General features: G+C 35.9%; 4 protein-coding genes and 1 non-coding gene across 5 annotated transcripts; 3 read left to right on the top strand and 2 right to left on the bottom strand.

Annotated features, from left to right (window-relative positions):
• The first annotated feature begins 358 nt into the window (after positions 1-358).
• Positions 359-3037, top strand: odr-7 (Nuclear hormone receptor family member odr-7). Its single transcript, NM_077688.4, has 6 exons — positions 359-710; positions 1261-1738; positions 1788-1875; positions 1921-2087; positions 2594-2736; positions 2784-3037. Exons 1-6 carry the CDS (start codon positions 377-379, stop codon positions 2945-2947), a joined length of 1374 nt encoding a protein of 457 aa, NP_510089.1. The 5' UTR covers positions 359-376; the 3' UTR covers positions 2948-3037.
• Positions 3038-3768: 731 nt separating this feature from the next.
• On the top strand, positions 3769-3840 carry T18D3.t1. Its single transcript has one exon. It is a non-coding gene; the product is annotated as a tRNA-Ala (tRNA).
• A 218-nt stretch (positions 3841-4058) lies between these two features.
• On the bottom strand, positions 4059-7271 carry T18D3.1 (WD repeat-containing protein 89). Its single transcript, NM_077687.7, has 6 exons — positions 7062-7271; positions 6742-7013; positions 5783-6087; positions 5628-5727; positions 5413-5573; positions 4059-4922 (listed from the first exon to the last, which is right to left on the bottom strand). Exons 1-6 carry the CDS (start codon positions 7249-7251, stop codon positions 4379-4381), a joined length of 1572 nt encoding a protein of 523 aa, NP_510088.1. The 5' UTR covers positions 7252-7271; the 3' UTR covers positions 4059-4378.
• A 287-nt stretch (positions 7272-7558) lies between these two features.
• Positions 7559-10825, top strand: T18D3.9 (Mitochondrial inner membrane protein Mpv17). The gene is made up of 7 exons (NM_001029745.4): positions 7559-7623; positions 7690-7769; positions 8472-8578; positions 8621-8713; positions 8767-8895; positions 10376-10444; positions 10583-10825. The coding sequence occupies exons 2-7, from the start codon at positions 7700-7702 to the stop codon at positions 10658-10660; spliced, it is 546 nt and encodes a 181-aa protein (NP_001024916.1). The 5' UTR covers positions 7559-7623; positions 7690-7699; the 3' UTR covers positions 10661-10825.
• Positions 10573-12124, bottom strand: T18D3.6 (uncharacterized protein). The gene is made up of 3 exons (NM_077686.4): positions 11359-12124; positions 11210-11273; positions 10573-11156 (listed from the first exon to the last, which is right to left on the bottom strand). The coding sequence occupies exons 1-3, from the start codon at positions 12097-12099 to the stop codon at positions 11089-11091; spliced, it is 873 nt and encodes a 290-aa protein (NP_510087.2). The 5' UTR covers positions 12100-12124; the 3' UTR covers positions 10573-11088.
• Between the last annotated feature and the right edge of the window lie 5099 nt (positions 12125-17223).

Genomic DNA, 17223 nt, shown 5'->3' with positions numbered 1-17223 from the left:
TTTTCTGAAAACTAAACCAAACGAATTAAAAAATTTTACTCACATGTTAAAACCATTTGTATCTTCGACTACAAATTTTGGCCATTTTGTTTGTCACAAAAATCCGTTTCTGATTGAGCTACGGTAGATACAATTTGCATAATCTAACAGATTCTCGGCGTTTTGAGATATCGGGAACCAGTTAGATCTTTAAAACGATATCTATTTTGGAATGCACTTTTGAGATTTGGATACAAAAGTTCATTCTGATCAAATTGACACTGGAGGTCTTGTTAAATTATTTCAATAACACTGACATCTTCTGGTTTTACTCTTTCTTTTGAAAACGGCATAACAACATTTTTTTACAATATATTACAGCTATTTCCTTTCAAAAATGATAGTACCGGACACTGAGGGATTGTTAATTTATTCGTATGGACTGATGTACGGTTCATATTGTATGGCATGTCAAATGTTGATTCCACACTTTCAATGCATACCCGGCATTTTTCCAAACTTTAGAATTTCAACTGAACTCATCAAGACTATGACGGATAAATTGGAGCAACCGAACAACAACGTTCCTCAACAGCCATGGGGCCCTTTTCCTCCTGCATTCGGTGGCCGGCCAAGTGGTGAACAGACTGATGGAAATCCAGGAGAGTTTGATAATGATGCTGCACATCAACAAACGGCTCCGTTCATGACTCATTTCTTTCCAAGAATCGGTGAGATGTTTGTCAGAACAAAACTAGGGCTGTGATTCGTTTTTTATTGATTTCCATTTAAGTCAAAAAATTTCAAGAATTCGTAATTGTATGGCTGAAATTTTTTGTAAGTGGGATCGATCAGTACATTATCACTCAGTTTACATATAATTTGAAAAAAAAAACGAAAAGTAATTGCTAAAAGTACTCACCAATTTGCCGAAAAATCTCTACCAACTTTAGCAATGCCCATTCCAAAATTGAGCAACTTTAGCAATGCCCACTGCAAACTTTAGAAAAGTTGAGTAAAGTTGGTTAAAGTAGGAGATGATTTAAAAGATACTACAATTGGGAGAAAAGCTGCGAGATAGTATGGTTCGTTATAAAGCTGCTAGTGTTTCTTGAGAAAATGCGGCAAATGGTCGGTCATTTGAAATACTTCAAACTAGAGCTGCAATCTCTGTCATATTTTAAGTTTGGGAAAATTAATAAATACTTACCCAGCTCAGGATAAAAGTTTCTGGATATATATCTTTTCTTTATTTTCTGATCTTCATTTTTTGAATTTCAGGACTTCAATTCCCAGACTTTACCGAGTACCAGCGTTTTAATGGCTTCCAACGAAACGCATTCTTCCCTAATCCATTCGGATCTCAGTTCACAGGCCAAGCATTTGCACAGTCGTTCCCATTGCACAATTCAATGACTACCATGGATGGTTTCAATTTGACACATGCTCCTCACCCGTTTTCAACAAATACAAACTCTACAAAACCTAAGGACATTGAAAACACGGTTCAAAGTACAATCAAACACAGTTCGGAAAACATCCAGGATAAGCCACCAGTGTTGTCTGTGGAATACCCTGTTAAATACGATTCTGAACTGAAATTTGACGCAAATGTAGATTTCACAGCAGTTCCTAAACAGGAGTCTTCAGACGATTCAACTCTAAAAAATCTCAAAAAATCAGACCAACAGCTACAACAACCGCAACAATTTACATTTCCACCTCCATTATTAGCGGAGAAATCATTTGAGCAGCCCAGGTAGATCGACTTTTAAAGACAGTTGTAAAATATCAACTGATAAGTTTAGAATGCGAGAAGACGTTTTACCTTTTCATCCACAATTCTATCCGGCACCACTTGACATGGGCACAAACTTCAAGCAAGAAATGAGAACTGTAATCTCTTCACAATTAACAAAATCTAAACACCAAAAATTTCAGCCACCAATCGACGGGCACATTGATTACAGAAAATTTGATGCTAGCGGAAAGAGAATGGAGTTTCAGCCACCGGGTGCTTTGCATGACTGTCAAGTGTGTTTGTCAACTCATGCTAACGGGCTTCACTTTGGAGCCCGTACATGCGCCGCATGTGCTGCGTTTTTCAGGTAAGAAAGCTCATAATGCAAGTGTATTTAGATGGCCTTTTGCTGTTTGAGACTTGAGAACTCTAGAAAACGTCTCAAAAAAAAACATTTTACGGTTTTTTAAAATATTAGATAAGCTTAGCTGAAATCTTTGATTTAAAAACTTTGCGTGTCGCAGCGATTGAAGGTTAATTTTAATTGTTTTGTAGTTAAATGAACAGAATTGAAACAAAAATCAATTTGTCAAGCGCGTCAAAAATTTTTGTAATATTCGCAGCTTTAAGGATTACTTTTTTCTGACTTTAAACCATCTTATAACTTTTTTCAAAGTATCATATTAAAACAATTATCGCTACTACATTTTTGATGATGATTTGTTTTGATGTTTTGAATGCTTGTAAATGTTAAAACACACTGTTTAATTTTATTTCGTTGTCAATGCTTCAGTTCAAACCAGTATGACTCAATAAAGCCTGTGTGCTACACAGAAAACTGTTAAGTTAAAAAACCCCATCATAAAATTTCAGAAGAACTATCAGCGATGACAAACGATATGTCTGTAAGAGGAACCAACGGTGCAATAATGCAAGCCGCGATGGAACTGGGTATCGGAAGATTTGTCGGAGTTGTCGAATGAAACGATGTCTGGAAATTGGAATGCTTCCAGAAAGTTGGTTTTTTTTTGTCAAATCATAATGCTCACCAAATTTATGTCAGATGTGCAGCACAAGCGAAATCGTCGAGATTCTGGATCCCCGCCTCGTAAAACTCCATTTGACACTTTCTTCAACGGATTTTACCCCTCATTCCAACCTTCTGGATCAGCAGCTCAACCGATCACTGTATCCTCAAGTGAATCACCTCGTCACACAACTAATTGAGCGTGATAATTGTTTATCTTCCGATCTCAAAGCATAAGTTCCAGTTCTATTATTACCGATACTCACAATGTGATTCAATAAAAAATAATTTACTTCGATCTGGAAAGGGCTAAGGCAGTTCTTTCATAAAACGTATTGAAACAGTAAAAACGGTCCCCAGTATGTAAAAGAAACATCGATCTGATCAGTCATACTATTTTTCTAATCAATAGTTTTTTTTTCAATTAGATAGTGTTTTAATAGTAAGTTTTTCTAAAGTCAGGAAAATAAATATCAAATAATTATCTGATTTTTTAAATGTAAAATTGGAATAACGAGGCAAATATTTTGAAAACATTTTTTTTGTTTTCTGTGTAGAACAAGTTTTGTTTTAAATGATATCATATAACCAATTTCATTTAACAGTAATTAACTAATTTAAAGATATTAGGCGTCGTGGTTACAATTACTGCTTTTTGGTTATAATTCTTTTATGAACATTTGCACATACTGTTTAATTTAATTTTCATTGCAACTTGGCTAACGGAGAATGCTATTATCTTCTTACTTTTGTAATAATTATTTTGTACAACATGTGTAGTTGAAATTTTGAAGGAACACAGCAACCAATGACAGTATTGAATAAGAAACTCGTACTCAATTTGAAAGATACTTTTCTATATTTGCTTTATTGCGCGCTGTGATGCAATTTATACGGAAAAACCTGTCTATATGTTGACTTGCGATAGTTTTCCCTGTCGTTGATGACAATCGCAAAGACCTAAATTCCGTGGAATGTTCTACCGGGAATCTCAACATCCAATTGACACCTGTTGTCATCTGGGGGTATAGCTCAGTGGTAGAGCGCTCCCTTAGCATGGGAGAGGGCTGGGGTTCAATTCCCCATACCTCCATAAGTTTTTTGCATTATTAATCGAGTTCATTTACATAAAGGCAAACATCTATAGCAGCACTCTAGCACTCTGGTAGAATGGTGTTATTGGAAGTTAAATGAAACTAAATATAATAATAATAATTGTTAGACTCAGATTTTTTTTCTTAATAATTGTTAGACTCAGATTTTAATGTAAAGTGTTATTCCAACATAAGTGGTTAAGACTAATTTCAAAGTTTTACCCATTTTTCAATTGCAATTTATTCAACAAAAAATAGACTTTTAGGTAGATCTGTCTGAGGAATGCTCAATAAATTTGAATCATGGGGATCAATAGTTGCAAGGAGATCCGAGACTGAAAGTAAGACTGGTGTAAATTTAACAAAAAATCAATAAAGAAATGCTTGGGATGAGCGAAATTTTGTTCTATGATATTATAATTTCAATAAATTATAACTTAATTTAAATGGGCGAAAAATGATAAGGCTTTTGGGAGAAGAACTGGGGTTGAAAGTGATAAATAAATAAATAAATATAAAACAAAAATTATGAATTGCCTATGGAGCTTTGGACCGTTTAGAGCTCGATCCAGCTCCCTCTTCATTGTCGCGGTGTCTTTTCTTTTGCTCATCGTGTTCCTTCTCTTTTCTCTCCTGACGCTCCTTTTCTTTCTTTTCCTTTCGCTTACGTTCCGCGCGTTCCTCCTCAGTTTCGTGCTTTTTATCCTTCTTCTTGGGCTTTTCCTCCTCCCGATGACCATCTTTCTCCTTCTTAGCCTTCTTTTCCGCTCGTTCACGTTCCTTTTCCTTTCGTGCTTTGCGCTCCTCTTTTGTTTCATGTTTGGATGAAGAAGATGACGAAGTAGAAGCTGCCGATGAAGTTGATGGAATGTCGTGTTTGTCCTTCTTATGTTTCGAAGAAGAAGACACTGATGCAGATGCAGATGTACTTGGCTTTGATCCATCATCCGACTCGGAATCATCAGATTCGGAGATAGCTTCATCGTCTTTCTCGAGACCTTTGTCTTTAAGTTCTGCCAAATTGCCACGGTTCAGTGTCAGACGGTGGTGGTTAATGTTGTCATCGCCAAACTTGGGGTTTCTGAAAATAAAAGTTGTTATGCGATATGCATTTAAGTTTTTGATGGCAAGATCTACAGTGAATATGGAAAATGTAAACACTTTCTGATTTTCAAGGTGTAAATGTGCTGCTTTAATGGATATTGGTGGAGTACTGAAGTTTGATACATTGTTATTTTAGACCCAAAATGGTTCAAAAAAACATAACTTCGAAGTTTTTTAAAAACATTTTGAACTGGCAATTTTGAATATTTTAAGGCACTATAAAAGTTACAATTTATAATTTAAAATGGTTGTTTTTCATGCTCAATCAACTTGCGAATGAAAATAATCAACTTCAACTTTTTAGAGGTTAATAAAAATCTAAAAATCGCATATCAAAAAATCTGGCAATGCAATAGAAATTGTTCAATGGTTTCATTGTTTTATCAAATGATTTTTCAAACTCTGATTTGTTTCTAATTTTTAGCATCTATTACATTAGTTTCCTGTCCTTCTCAAAGTATACTTACTTAAAATTGGCAATCTGCACAATAACTTTTCCATCTTCTCCGCCGGTGAGCAGAAGATCCTTGGTTGCGGCCATGCACTTCACTTCTCCTTTGTGACCTTTGTAGCTCAACATTGGCTTCTCTTGACGGACACCATCTTGGTTCATTGCTGTCATAGAGATCTGGAAGAAAAGTTTCAGTTGCAATTCAGTTTGATTTGAGACTTAAACCCTTACAATTTTCTTCTTCTTGACACCATGAACCCCCACCAATGGAATATCGTCGTTCACTCCTTTGATGAGCCCAATGCACCATTCTGGATCCTTGTAATATGCTCTGAAATGTTTTTTTTTTGATTTAGAGTTGCGATCAATTTACTACAAAAACTCACTTTGAAGTCCCAACAACTGGATCATCGGCGCTTTCAGTGACACTTCCATAGAGAACCTCCAATTTTCCTTTACTGTCAACAAATACTGAAGCTTGAGATTGTCGGGAGATTCCATACACAATTCGCTTGTTGATCACTCCAACTTTGGAGATGGGTCCCGTTGCCCAGCGCTCCCACCGAACAGCATTATCTTCATCTCGAAGTTGACAGTCAAACGACTTGATGGAGCCGCTCTCATCTCCTAGGATCAGATCGTTTCCGTTCAAGTAAAACTCCATACTTGTTACTGACGATTTGAGCCGTTTCTGAAAAAAAAAAATTTGTGATTTTTTTAAATATCGTACTATAATTTTGTTGCCAATATATAATGACAAAAAATACAAAATTTTTTTCAAAGTCTGATGATTATTGTGGTTGTGTTAATCGATTTTGCGATTTTTACTTGTATATACTTGAAATGTGCCAGACTGAACGAATTTACAATTAGTAATAAGACTTCTCAACTTTTGTTTTAAAAATGTATATTGCGGTTCAAAATTTCGATAAAAGTTGCCTAATTTTAGCTAAAACCTCCAATTTTTCAAATTTTTCCGTGTCGCAGCGATCCGAAATTTATTTTTATTTAACAATCATTTTTCATTGCAGTCGTTTATCTCAATTTTTTGTAACATAAAGTACATTTTAGGCCGACAGGTAATGTTTTGGTCATTTTGGTTACCTATTGACTTTAAATGTACTATAATTAACAAAAGAAAAAACGACTAAAATGTACCACAAAGGATAAGAATTACATAAAAGCTATTTCGCAACTTCCAGAGCACGGAAAATAATGCAAAATTTGATATTTTATCTGTCATTTTGCAACTTTTTTAAAGTTTTGATTTTTCCGGAACAATTTGAGTCTCTACAGGCGATAAACCCAACCCAACACTGAAATTCCATCTTGATGACACACTTACGAAGTAGCTAGTAATTGGATCATTCGGGTAACGCAGGTCGTAAAGTGAAACAACATGATGATGATGCTCACGACGTCGAGAACCCCGAACGTCAAGGATTCCACCTCCAAACTCGGAGCTAGCGACTGCAATAGTTGTGCTGTTCGACGACAATGCAGTGCAGACGACGTTGTGATTCTCAGACTCTGGGTTCATGCGATGCTTCTTCTTCGAGTCGGTGCGGAAATCAAAAGTGTGAAGTCCAAATGAATCGTCGACCGCGTAGATTACAGCTGAAATTTAACAATTTATTTCATTTTTATTTTAAATCTCTTTCTCACATTTCTTATTGAAACTGAAATGAATTCCAGCAATCTGGTTGGGCACCTCATAGCGACGAATCACCTTTCCAGAATCTAGGGAGAAGATTGGAATGTAGAGATTTGCCAAATATGCGCATGCGGTGTTCTCATCGTTGACACTGAGCAGTCTGACCGATGCATTGGAGCTCAAATCGATTCTAACCGGCATTTCGAGTTGAGGTCGCTACTCTGAATATAATATTTTGGTATTAAAAAATTGGGACAAAAATTGTAAATATAAATCATTAAAGAACGTTTGTTTCAAAAAGAAAGTTTTGATTTGTTTGGAATTAGAATGAAAAAGAAGAGGATTAAAATCGATAATTTAACAGACTAGTGGGCAGAGAGGAGGGGGAGATATAAAATGGGGACAACACTAAACACAGGGAGAAAAGGTAAGGTGCGCGCGTTCGGTGGTATCTAGGCCACGCAATTTTTTCCTAACCACAGTAAACGCGCTCCATTGAGAAAGTGGACTTTAGTACAAACGCTCGTATTGATGTTTGGCACGTACGTGTGAATTGCAGCTTGTGAATAAGCTGTTAGTCTATTTTTCAATAGTTTCAGGCAAAATTTGGAGAATTATTGAATATAAAAACAGTTTCAGGGATACAATTATGGTAATAATACTATTTATTCGACGAAGATTAGCAACAAATCCACTTTCAACGCAGATGTGCATAGCTGGTGAGTATGGAAACTCGAGGAACATGATAAAAAAGGAAACACAAATTTTAAGACAAGATTGGCAATATAAACATGTTTAGCTGAATTTGTTTTAAAAGTAAATCCTACGTTAATTTATAAGCAAACCTTATTATGTTAGAGACTTATCGGATAGAAAAGTAAGCTAGAACTAATTAAAAATTGTTTTAAACACAATAAATTGCTCTTTCGTTATTCCAGCTCAATTTTTTGAAATTGCTCTATTTACATTCGTTGTGAACATTCTTCTTGAAAAAAATATTTATCTTATCTTTCTGCTAATTTAAGACAACTATTTCCCAAAAACAGGATATATCCAAGAATTGAAGTTTCCCAATTGACTTTTTCTGGTTGACCGGAATCGAATTATCGATAAACTGAAACGTGATAGCCTGATATTCATATTTAATAAACAAATGAACAAAACTTAAAAAAAATTGATCGAAAACGTATTGAATCAAATATTTAAAATTTATATCAGGGTGACAGCAAAAAACCGATTACATAATTAAAATTGACCACTCTATGATTTAAAAACTAAATTGTGCACACAAAACGCGCCAACAATGTATTTGCGCATCTTTCGTGTTGTGATGGTTTGGTTCAGGCAAGACAAGTTGCTTGATAGAAGAAAGAGGATAGATAATTGGTTATAAATTTGGAAATATGAAGAGTACTTTCCAGGAACAATCAGTGGATCTGGTGACTGTTTAGCGCAATACTTATCGCATAACCAAGAATGGGATCGTTGGAGGACGGCCCGATTTTCATTTTTGTCAAGTTGTTTTATGGTGAAACTTGCCTTTAAGAAATTTTTTTTATAGTTTATTCAGGCGCCATCATTGTTCATATGGTTTCGTTTGCTGGAAAAAGTGAAAGGAAATAATAAATCACTACTTCTTGTTAAAAAACTTTGCATTGACCAGGTGATTAACATCAAATTTATAAAAATAACAACCTTTAAAATACAATTTTCCAGCTCTGTTTTAGTCCTTGCTTTAACGCCGCAATACTGTTCAATCTCCGGCTATTGCAACACCAATCAGCGGAAAAGTCGTGGGATCTTCTAAAAGAAGATTGGTTCAACATTTATGCAACAAGTTTAAAGGTACATACATTTTTTTGGAAAATTAGGAAAAAATACATTCATTTTCAAAGCTTCATTCAAAGATTAGATGAACAATTCAAAGATTGTTTAGACTTAAGTTTCTCAGTTACAGTTTTGACGAATTAGCTAATAATAAAAAATTAAAAGTGCCCGTATAAAGCCATACAATCTTCAACCATAAATTATTAAAATACAATAAAAATATCAAGCTTGTAGTAAATTATTTGGTCGGCGAATGAAGTTTAAATAGTTGTAAACAAGGAAAATGCCACTTTTTGATAGTAATACAACTTTTTAGAAATAGTTTTTAGAAAGTTTTACTTAAATATGTAACTAGCTCCATAAAAGCAATTTTGAACATTATCTACTGGCGCTATGCTTTGTTTCAATTTTGGGTAAATCAGTTAATAAAATTAAAACATAAAATGACACAACATATATTTTTTTTCTATTTTAACATTCTTAATTATCACAACTAATCTCTGATTTCACATTCGTTGCGCTCAACCCAGTTCCCTCAAATTTCGAAACTTTCTTCTAATCGGAACACACACTGGACATCTCTATTACCTTTTCTTTTTCTCTCACCCATTTTTCCCTCTCCAAATGACAGAATGAGGACTCCTTTCTCTTCGCGCCTCATCTCCCAGCAAGGCGTCTCAACGAAAAGAGACAGCCGAGAAAATGTGCGGGTCGTCGCCGCAATTGAGCCACTGCTGCCTGCATTTGTCGCCTATCGCTGGCTCGTCGCGACGCGGACACGCAACATCCAACTGCTCCAACATTGCGAGTCCACATCGCCGGCGGTGTCGTCGGAGCGATTCGCAAGTCGCCAACGGGTTTCCATTGCGACATCTATGTCGCACCGGCGGTCCTCTTCGTTATCGGCGATGCGAGTTTTGTCGTTGCGACGTGGTGAATCGCTGGTGCGATTCGTCGTCGTGTGCGCGAGTGTCGCATTTGCGACTCGTCCTCGCCAAAAGAGCAGAGCTTTATCCCGAAATTGAAAGAGTGCACAATAAAAAGAGGATGCATTGATATTCACAAAATGAGGATTGGATCAACATAGATTTGGAGGAAGACGAACAAAAACTGATGCTGAGGAGAAATAGTTCGAATAAAAATAAAGTATCAATAGCATCATCACCATATTGCTGAAAACTGTTTTTCAACTTGTATTATAAACATTTAAAGGCCTCTAACTGTTAAAAATTATGTGAAAAATAAGGTTGATTGTAGTAGAATTGCTTATTTTGTGAAGTAATACATATATAATTTCAAAACATTATCTCGATCAGCAAAGCTTTATTAAGAAGTTTTCTGATTTAGAAGCAATTTACACGTAATGAAAATTACAATAAAAGTGAATTTTTGACAGAAAACATGCGCCACGTCAGCGTGAAACCTAACTAACTTCCAAATCATTTTTTATTATTGCCAAGCACTCAAAAATTTATGTCGTACAAAAATACTATTCCAGGTTTGGCCATTTGTTCAAGTTGTGAATTTGTGCTTTGTTCCACTCAATTATCGAGTAATACTTAACCAGGTACATTTTGACCAAAGTTTGAAGAATAAATCATAACCAAAATACAACTGTTTAAAAGGTTCAATTTTTATTAGACAGTTTATCACGCCATTGAAACGAAACACATCAATCAGTTTATTTTTTCAATTAATTTTTCAGGTCGTCGCATTCTTCTGGAATTGTTATCTGTCCTACATCACTCAGAAACCCATCGATCATATTGAACAATTTTACTAGTTACAGTTTCACATACATTCCAATCTTTATGTATTTTTCTGTGATATTTATGTTTTAGGTTGTAATTTCACATAAAATTGTATTATGTTCAAAATTCCCAATTAAAATTAATGACGATAATGTTAATTCAAAAAGTAAATTGAGAGTATAAAACAGGATGAGAAATGAGTTTTGGACTTTGTGATTAAATTTCCAGAAGAACAGTCATGAAAATGAAACGAGATCCCAAGTGGTGCGGGGAAGTGGATTGGCGAGGAAATGTGGCGGAAATGAGTCGGACAGAAATGGAAAGAAAGAAAGAAAAACGGGGTTTGAAAAAAAACATTCACAGAAAATGGCGTACGGTGCCACCGGGGAACCGGTAGTTTCTCGTTAGAAAAATTGGTAAAAGTGTGTTGAAGAAAAGTTGGTTAATTTGAGATTTACTTCTATGCAACAAAGGAGTTGTGGCGTGCCGGGGGTCCTCCGAAAAATCCCTCGTCGTCGTCGTCATATTCTAAACATTTTGACATTAGCTGACTCGCTGAATTAATTATGTTTATTCCTCACGTTTACGGTTGACTGGAACATTGTCATTGCAATCGGAGCTGTCCTCATCGAATGAGTTGATGGCCTGAAATTTTGAATTTTGTATGATTATATTGTAAAATTTTTTGGGTGTTTTGCAAAAAATTTCAAAAGCCCGAAAAATTCCGAACCTCATCTGAAGAGTCCTCCTTGAAAGTGACTCTTTTCCTTTTGATCGGTAATGGTCCTTGAGAATTATGACGCTTTCTTGGTCTCGGCTGATTGGGACGCATTTCCATCATTTGAGCATTAAGCATCTCGACATCTTCATCATCAGAATTCACGTGCTCCATCGGATCTTCGTCGTCTGACGGTGCTGGTGATGCATTTGGTGATGGAGATGGTGATGGGGAGAGCATCGCATTGTAGTTTCGAAAATTTCCATTGTTATTGTTTAACGCGGCTCTTGCCCAATTGTCGTATTCCCGGAGCAAGCGGTCAACGATCTCTTGTGGAATGGGATCAACTCTCTGGTTCATGTAGTTTCTCCAGTTTTGGCGGATTCGTCGCTGTCTCTCAATCTCCTCTTCCGCGTCATCAAGCTCTTCGTCACTATGTTGTGGAGACAAAGGATGATAGTTTCCCTCTGGCTGCGGATCAAAGAATCCACCAGGCTGAAAATGCTCAGGTCGAAGGTGTTGCAGCAAAAACTGCCGCCTCTGGTTTAGCTGAAATTCAATGGCTCTATCGACAGCTTCGTTCGCCTGAGCGCGGTGCACAGGAATCAGCTGGATCAATGGTGGAAGTTGTGGGAGTGGAGGCAGATAACGTCCCTCACGAATTGCAAGTTGTCTCTCCATCCTTAAAGCGTGCCTAGCCTCTTCACCTTCCGCATCTCGATCATTCCTTGGTGCTGGGTGGGGTTCTTCCATTATGAGTATACCCAAGTAACTGAAAAAGGAAACTATTGAGTGATGTTAAGTCAACTGAAAGAACGTTGGGCGTAAATAATAATTTTCTTTCAGAAAGGGTATTCACATAACAGTTGTATTTGAAAAACATGCAAGACGAGGAGTGATGAAGGAAAATATAGAACATGTGACGCATTGGGATATTTTTTTGCATTGGAATTGTATATTTAAAAAAGACTTAAAAAAGGAATTTAGCAACTTGTTAAAAATTTTGTAAATTTGCAAAACAAAACGAGTAACTTTTTTGTGGCAACCAAGCCTATCACACTGCCGCTTAATAGTTTCCCAGTTTAAACTAAGAAAATTCATTTCGCCGAAACACTGCAGAATTGGCAGAATTGCAAACCGTAGAAAGAGAATAAAAAGTGTTTGCAAGGGAGAGGAAAAATGGGGGAGAACATGCGGCCAAAAGACGGACGGTCGCCGTCGCCCTCTTCCACTGCCGACACTGGCCGGCCTGTTCTGCCCAGCAGCGCCGTTTTGTCGAGATGCCTGCGTGTCTTGCTGTCTCAAATGTTTGAAGTAGCAGATTGCCTACATTATATTGTGATATTCAATAACAATATTAAATTGACATCTTTACCAAGCAACAAAAGAAAAGTTACAAACAAAACACATGTACATACTTGTTTTTTACGCCATGTATTTTGCTCTGAAAAAGCGCTATAAAAATGTTGGTTTGTATTAAAGTAATTGCAGCTCACAAACAGTTACAGCCAGATAAATACAAAGTAGTACTCAGTTTTTAGTACATTTCAGCAAACTTTCAAGATTTCAGCATTATCATTAAAAAAACTTGAAAAAAACGATTGCCTTGCATTTTTGACGACGAATCACATATACTTCTATAAAGGTTTACACTGTTGCTGGTTAAAACACTAGTTTGAATTTTTTTTAAAGATAAAATCATCATTTTAGCTAATTTTTGGCTGGTACAGTAGCTAGGTTTTATAATTTTTTGATATTTATCTAAATACGTAGTATTTGTTGCAACTGGAAAGACCACTCAAACAATGAATGTTCACTAAAGTTTGCTAGAACCCTACTGTATTATGTTTGATATGACTTCTGGAAAAATAGAAAATACACCTCAGAAAAGTGAGGGTTTTCAAAAATTTTTTGACTACTGATAAGACAATAAAGTTTCAACTATAACCTTTTTATTTCTCCACCATAGACAACTTGAAAATAATAAAAAACTTTACAGTGAAACTTGATAATGATAAAACAAGAAAGTTTACGTGCTTTTCCTAAAATTAGATATTTCAGCTTTGTGCTTATTACAACCACGCATGCACTAATACCTAAGTTGACAACAACAAAACGGATACATTGCTTTGAAAATTGTGTGTTTATCTGGCAGTCATGAACTATTTTTAAACATCTCCTGATATATTAGAATTAGGGGTGGCTATAGGTCGACCTAGGTCGACCTGCGACCTAGAGGGTTAGGTCGCATCGCGACCTAGGTCGCATTGCGACCTGCGACCTAGCGACCTGCGACCTAGCGACCTAGGTCGCATTGCGACCTGAATTACCGACATTTTGTTCTCTTTCGGTTTTGATTCACTTGAGTTGTTAAAATCGTATAACTCGAAAACTGTATAACTCGAAAACTAAAGATTGCAGAATATGTATATTCCAATAACATTTTCTCTATTAAGATTTTATAAGTTTATGCGTAGTTTTTTTTCAAAAGTACGGAACAAAGAATTCATTTCTACAAATAAAACCATGCATTTCAGCAAATTGTTTCAAAAAGTTCACGTTTTTGTGGTTTTTGTTGTTTCTAAAATTTAATTTTCCACTTTTCGAATTAAAAACGTAGAAAAAAGCAGCAAATCCGGCGGATGTCGGCTGTTCTAACTTTTTTCGACAAGGTGTCTTATGGATAAGAAATCGAAAACAATGTAAAATAAATGATTTGTAGCAATTTGTTAGTATAAAAAATGTCAGTACTTCAGGTCGCAAAGCGCAATGCGACCCAGGTCGCAAGGTCGCAGGTCGCTAGGTCGCAGGTCGCAATGCGACCTAGGTCGCTAGGTCGCAGGTCGCAATGCGACCCAGGTCGCTAGGTCGCAGGTCGCAATGCGACCTAGGTCGCGATGCGACCTAAATGAAAACAGCGACCTAGCGACCTAGGTCGCACTCTTGCCACCCCTAATTAGAACACATTATTTAGATTTTGAGCCATAATACCACAAATATGAACAACGCCTCATATCAACCAAATATCGCCCAAAATTCTTGATAAGTTTTCTTAGAAAATTAACACGCATGCTCATTTCCAAGAAAAAATCCAAGAAAAAAAAACAAAAGCATGCATCGACCTTTAGCCTACTTGTACTTCCCGTTGCTATGAACATTAGTAGAAAGAATGAATGTGCTCTGCGAGCCGAAAAACACAATAAATTGTGATCTCGCCCACATTGTTCCACAGTTATAAATTTTGTTATGGGGTTATTTGCTCGAAATACTTTGAACTGAAAGGAATGAGGAATGTGCTAAAGTGCTGAGAGATGAGATTAATCTAGGGCAAGAAACTAAAGAAAGCTTCTTAGATTAAAACATAGGCAAAGATGAGATGTCCTAACATCTCACTTTTGTTTATTTTCACCCATTCGTCTTCATCTTCAAAGCCATCTTGCAATATTTTCCATCCTGTGTGGATAGATTTGCTTGAAAAAAAAAGGCGGAATGCGGATATCGATTGAAATTGAGAAAGGGGAAAGCAGAGACAGCAAAGGCAACACAAATATTTCTGTGTATTACATGATGAGCTCAGAGGTTGTGTTTTGTTTGAACAAGCTGAAAAACGAGAAACAATATTGGTATTGCGTTAATTTGAATGCCAAATGATTTTTCAACGAAAACCAAATTCTTTGTTGTATTTAAAATCAACTTTGAACACTATCCACGATTTTTTCTAAAACCAAATTTCAATGATAACTTTTTTCGCTGAAAGTTAGGTACATATAGGTATTTCCCCATCTTCCGACACTTTGCATCATCTTCCCCGCCGTTCTTTTTTTTGCAGAAAAAAGAAAACACTTCGGACATTTAGTCTTGATGTCCATCCTTATCATTTGTCTCCCTCGGAAAAGGGGTTTCCTTATCTGTATATACACAGTCAGCAACTCTATCAATTCGACAGAATTTGTATACTTCAGCCGGCTACACTGCGATCGTTTATGATATCGTGGAAATACTCAACAATGGAAACACTGGAAGTTAAAAAATAAACAAAAGGAACAGTACTTCGCAATTTAGAAATCTAATCGACTAAACTGAATATCCAAAATAAACTCTGAGAAAAACATTTTTGGTTTTCTCTTCATGAAGTTAGCTTTGTCTTTAAAAATGGACGTAAATGGGCATAAACTCAACAAAGTTTGTTTCCGGAATTGAAAGCAATTACCGATTGGTGTAGGTTGACATTAACCGGTCATAAAGTACATAGCGGTTTTATTGGTCAACCTGGAACATTAGAAAATTGGAAATTTTAGTTTAATTACTCAAAAAATATGATTTGAAAAGAAACACTTTTGGGACCGTTTTGAGTTCACAAATACAACAAGTGAATCGTATTTGTGGACCCTTTTTAAGAAAATGTTGTCATTCGCGTTCACGGAGCGACCTTCAACTTCCAAACGCAAAAATCTATTTATAAATAAACGTACTCCTACAGTATCCTTACAGTAAGGGCCGGAAAATGTCAAGCTCTGAAAATCGTTTTTAATAAGCGATTACTGAATTTATCAAAAACTAATATGTTCATATTTGTATGTCAAGTAAGTCAAGAATATTTCACAAACTGTCATTATGCAAACATTTTTAGAAAAGTCTTAAATCTTTTTGGCTGATCAACTAAAAATTCCATTTCTATTTTCCAAAAAAAATAGTAGCGCAAGTTTGAAAAAGTTAAAAAAAAAAGCCCATGAAAGCGTTTATTCGAAAAACGAACTGAGTCAGTTATTAATAGAAAACATGTTAGCGAGTTCAGGAAATATGCCATGAAACCAGTTTTGATTTTATATACAAACCCGCATGATGATTTACAAGAAAGATGTTCCATCTGAAAAATAAAAATATGAATTTCAAAATTAGAGCTAGAAACAAAACGTTTTTTCAAACGAATCGCATTCAATAGAAAAAACACAAGCGTTCGATATGTAAGAAATTAGAAAATGAGGGTGTATGCGTACTAGTTGGACAACGAGAAAAGACTGCGGTGGGTTGCGGAATAAAAGCGGTTGTTTGAGAAATGAAGACCGTGGAGAAGTCGGAAAGAGTGCGTTGGAAAGGGAGCGGAGGGAGAGAGGGAGATGAACAGAAAACAGCAGGAGGAGAACGTTCAAAGTGTGAGCAATAGAGAAAAAGAAAACATTCAATGCACATCCTCCAGCAAGCTAAATATATGAAGAATGATAACCTGATCAAATACGCTTTCGAATATACCTAAGGCTCATTTGCATTATTTCAACAACTGAAACATTTTTTGTGGGGAACGACCCTCTGGAAATTTGAGTACTTCAAAACAAGCTACACGACTCGGCGGGTAGCCACGTTCATATGTATTTTGAAATTTCCAAATTTCAAACCATTTTAATTTCTAACCAAGTTATCACCAGATTATTTCATGAATTACAAGGTTTTATCGAAAATTGTCAAAAGGGTGCTAGCTTTTTTTTTCAATATATATATATATTTTTTTAATTTTGGAGATATTACGATAAAACTAATAGTAAGAGGTTTTTTTCGCAATAAGTTCCATCATAATTTTTTACAGAAAAATGTTTTGGAAAGCGTCATACTCTCAGTTTGGAGAGGATGCTATAGAAATTAAACGGACGTAATGTGAAAATTAACTGTAGAAGAGTTGCAGCTCTGTTTGGTAAACTGTATAGATTTCAGGCAGACTGTGTGAAAAACTTTCATCAAGCCGAAAAAGCACAAAACAAGGCACTTGTGTGTGATTTCCTCTCATTTTTTTAAAATTGATTGAACTTCTATTTATTTATCTATTTTAATAAAAATTTATGCCCAATACCCCTCTTTAGGCTTAGAAACGGGTATATCCTAGGC

Source organism: Caenorhabditis elegans, chromosome X, assembly GCF_000002985.6.
Source record: "Caenorhabditis elegans chromosome X".
NCBI lineage: Eukaryota > Metazoa > Nematoda > Chromadorea > Rhabditida > Rhabditidae > Caenorhabditis > Caenorhabditis elegans.
The sequence above is the reverse complement of the archived record's forward strand: the minus strand, read 5'-3'. Positions and strand labels throughout refer to the sequence as shown.

Bases quoted from the DNA above. Each gene is read 5' to 3' on its own strand.
- odr-7 (NM_077688.4), top strand. From the start codon at position 377: ATGATAGTACCGGACACTGAGGGATTGTTAATTTATTCGTATGGACTG. The intron at 1,739-1,787 runs GTAGATCGACTT...TGATAAGTTTAG, and splicing joins AAATCATTTGAGCAGCCCAG to AATGCGAGAAGACGTTTTAC. The intron at 2,088-2,593 runs GTAAGAAAGCTC...ATAAAATTTCAG, and splicing joins GCATGTGCTGCGTTTTTCAG to AAGAACTATCAGCGATGACA.
- T18D3.1 (NM_077687.7), bottom strand. From the start codon at position 7,251: ATGCCGGTTAGAATCGATTTGAGCTCCAATGCATCGGTCAGACTGCTC. The intron at 5,574-5,627 runs GTAAGGGTTTAA...CTTTTCTTCCAG, and splicing joins GTGTCAAGAAGAAGAAAATT to ATCTCTATGACAGCAATGAA. The intron at 4,923-5,412 runs GTAAGTATACTT...TTTTATTTTCAG, and splicing joins GTGCAGATTGCCAATTTTAA to AAACCCCAAGTTTGGCGATG.
- T18D3.9 (NM_001029745.4), top strand. From the start codon at position 7,700: ATGGTAATAATACTATTTATTCGACGAAGATTAGCAACAAATCCACTT. The intron at 7,770-8,471 runs GTGAGTATGGAA...AGTACTTTCCAG, and splicing joins AACGCAGATGTGCATAGCTG to GAACAATCAGTGGATCTGGT. The intron at 8,579-8,620 runs GTGAAACTTGCC...TAGTTTATTCAG, and splicing joins TTTTGTCAAGTTGTTTTATG to GCGCCATCATTGTTCATATG.
- T18D3.6 (NM_077686.4), bottom strand. From the start codon at position 12,099: ATGGAAGAACCCCACCCAGCACCAAGGAATGATCGAGATGCGGAAGGT. The intron at 11,274-11,358 runs GTTCGGAATTTT...TCAAAATTTCAG, and splicing joins AGGAGGACTCTTCAGATGAG to GCCATCAACTCATTCGATGA. The intron at 11,157-11,209 runs GTGAGGAATAAA...CAAAATGTTTAG, and splicing joins TGTTCCAGTCAACCGTAAAC to AATATGACGACGACGACGAG.